The sequence below is a fragment of the Octopus bimaculoides genome, chromosome 5 (genome assembly GCF_001194135.2).
Source record: "Octopus bimaculoides isolate UCB-OBI-ISO-001 chromosome 5, ASM119413v2, whole genome shotgun sequence".
Taxonomy (NCBI): Eukaryota; Metazoa; Mollusca; class Cephalopoda; order Octopoda; family Octopodidae; genus Octopus; species Octopus bimaculoides.
The window spans coordinates 49997216-50000352 of record NC_068985.1 but is presented as its reverse complement, the minus strand read 5'-3'; the positions used below and the strand labels follow the sequence as shown (position 1 = coordinate 50000352).

General features: G+C 37.0%; 1 protein-coding gene across 1 annotated transcript; it reads right to left on the bottom strand.

Annotated features, from left to right (window-relative positions):
• Positions 1-1266: 1266 nt before the first annotated feature.
• On the bottom strand, positions 1267-1864 carry LOC128247924 (sodium-coupled monocarboxylate transporter 1-like). The gene has a single exon (XM_052968372.1). The coding sequence runs from the start codon at positions 1669-1671 to the stop codon at positions 1282-1284; it is 390 nt and encodes a 129-aa protein (XP_052824332.1). The 5' UTR covers positions 1672-1864; the 3' UTR covers positions 1267-1281.
• Positions 1865-3137: the final 1273 nt, after the last annotated feature.

Genomic DNA, 3137 nt, shown 5'->3' with positions numbered 1-3137 from the left:
CAATTGGATTAGCGCAAACAGCAAAGTACTTGACTACAATATTTAGCTAAATACAGTGGCGTTTCCTGCTTGTGTGTAAGGCATCAGATAATAAACCAGGTTTTTATATAAGTCTTTCATTTGTATGAGAGACAACTGGAAAGAAAGTACATACATACTATATGTATCCTACTTCAGTTACGTAACTTAAGCTTTTAAAGGAGCAAGCTCTGGCTTTAAGTACTAGGAGCTGCTTCTGGTACCCGTGGATATGTGTGTAAGATTAGCAGCTATTAATACAATTATTATTTATTGAACATAACTTTTACAGATAATTTTTTAATGTTTATATCTACATTTCGATCAATTTGAACTCTGACTGAGATCAAATGTCGTGCTCCCCGATATGTACCGGGTTGGTTTCGAAATAAGAACCTTTATTTCTGAACTAAGGGCAATAACAGTTAAAGATTATGGACATGTATCGAAATCAAAATGAGTATGAGCGTTATTTCCCCGAGTCTAGAAATAAAGGTTCCCTGTTCGAACCTACTCTAGCTGCTAGTTACCAGATTAGATTCGTCTAGATGATGATCGAAAATAAACCGATCGAAATGATGTGTTGATACGCTTCTTAAAAAAAAAACCTATGGTTGACGACTGAAAGAGAAACACACACATCAAATACATTAACAGAATTTTATGCAATCTCTGTATTGAAGAAACATTGCAGATAATCAACTAAAATAAATATTCTAAGCAGGAAATCCTCATCTGAAGATCTCAATCATATATAAAACCACAAGTCACTGAGAGGTACTGAAAACTTCCAGTTCCCGTAACAGATGTTTACTATATGAAACGTACTGAGATGTATCTTAAAGGTCAGTAGCCGAGATAAGGTGGAGTCGAGGGGGCGGTCCGCCCCGGGTGACACTTTTAAGGGGACGGCACATTTGGGTTTGCTGTATAACCTTGTATGAGCTTAAAGACCTGAATGGGGAGGGGAAACCCACACTCTAGGGACGATAGTATTAAAGGCAAGTAAACATAGAACAGTCTAATTACTATTATGTGTGCGTGTAAATGTGAGTGTGTGTGTGTATCCATAAATATACGTACATTCATATATACATGCATGCATGCATATATACAAACATGCACACATATAAACACACGCGCGCGCACACACACACACGTGTATACATACATTTAGAAAGATAAGGGCATGTTAGAATAAGTAAAAACTGAAATCTTCCCCACAAAAAGAAAAGAAAATTAAAATTAGAAAATAAAACAAAATCAAAAAGGACTCACTTCGTAAACGCTGGTGATATGCAACCGATAAAATATAGGTATATAGACGTAAGCAGCCAGGAACATAGCGATGATATAAGCTAGAGTCATGTCCATGAACATGGTGTTGAAGTTATATATCTCGGCAGGTGTCCCTAGAAGTGTTATAGCTGACATAAAACTGGCCACCAACGAAAGAGCAACCGGCAATACAGACATATTACCCCCAGCAAGAAGATACGCTTTCGTACTTGTTTGATGTCGGTCTTTGATGGCATAAAATATCCCAATGGCTACAGATACCAACAGAGTGAAAGAGAATATTACATAGTCAAGTACTCCAAAAGTTGAAACTTTGCCGGTGTTAAAACTGTAGTTTTTGACGTTGTCTTCCATTTTATTGCCCTTATTTTTTGTCTCTAACAAGGACAATTTAAAGTTGGGAAGCCGGTCGAGGTAGATTGCTCGACTAAATGAATCAAAGAGCTTGCAGCTGGAGGAGGTAAGCCACTTTTCTTTTCTGAAAAGAAAGACAGAGAGAAAGGCACAGAGAGAGAGAGAGAAAACAAAAAAGAAAGAAGATAAAGAAAAACGAGAACAAGATGAGGTGGGGGAGGAGGGGAGAGAAAAAGAGAAAGAGGAGATAGTGAGAAGGTAAAAAAAAGAAAGGAGTAAGGTAGTGAGAGTGAAAGAGATAGAGAGGGAGTAGGAAGGAGAGCAGGGGCGGTAAAACTCAACACAGGGTGTGATGTAAGTTACGAGTAAAGTCTGAGTGGGAGATAGAGTACATGCGAATGTGCGTTGTGAGGCTGTTTGATAGAATGGGTGGGGCTGTTGATGACAGCACTCAAGAGTCTTTGTGTGTGTGTGTGTGTGTGTGTGCATCTATATATATATGTGTGCGTGTGTGTGTGTGTGTGCATGTATGTATGTATGTGTTAGAAGAAATTCAGTACACATGTAATAATAATTCCTTCACTGTGTGTAGCATATTAGCTCTATATTCCCCATCATTGTTTTGTCGTTTTTTGCTAGTTTTTATGGTTTTGTTTTAGTTTTCTGTTTTGTTTTTATTTTGTTTGTTTGGTTATTCTTTTGTTTTGTTTTGTTTTGTATACTTTCGCTGGTTAATTTACGTGGGTCTTCATATGTGCGTATTTGTATAATGTGCATACATGCATGCATATGTGTGTGTATGTGCATGTGTCTGTATGTCTGTGTGTCTGTGCATATGCATGTATGGATGGATGGATGGATGGATGGATGGATGGATGTGCGTGTGTATTTATGTGCATGTATATTACATAACATTGTTATACATGCATACATATATACATACATATACATGCACCATATGCATCTGCTTACACACGCACATGCTGATGTATGTACATATAATAACACTATGATCACCTATCTCATCTTTATATAAATCATATTTTTAAAACATATGTTAGTATATAATTTATAATACACATGCATACATACATGTGCATATACATGCATGAATATATATAAAATTTTAATTATATAAATCTATATATTGTTTTAAATTATATAATTATGTTTTCTTGTGTTATTCATTTTGGTGAGCAGTAAGTTCACCATAAATGACCTAATTCAAAAACGAAAATAGAATATTTTAGTAGCAGAAAGCCATTCTTAACAAAAATAACCTTACATAACAGTTCTCGTTCCATGCCATCACTGTCCCCACCATCGCTTTCACCACCACCACCACCATCAACATCACTACTACCATCAACACCATCAACACCACCGCCGCCACTACCACCACCAGCAACATCACCACCACCACCACCAACACCAACACCACCACCACCACCACCTCAACTATCATC

What these genes read in the sequence shown, in the direction of transcription:
- LOC128247924 (XM_052968372.1), bottom strand. Translation starts at nt 1,671, where the DNA reads ATGGAAGACAACGTCAAAAACTACAGTTTTAACACCGGCAAAGTTTCA.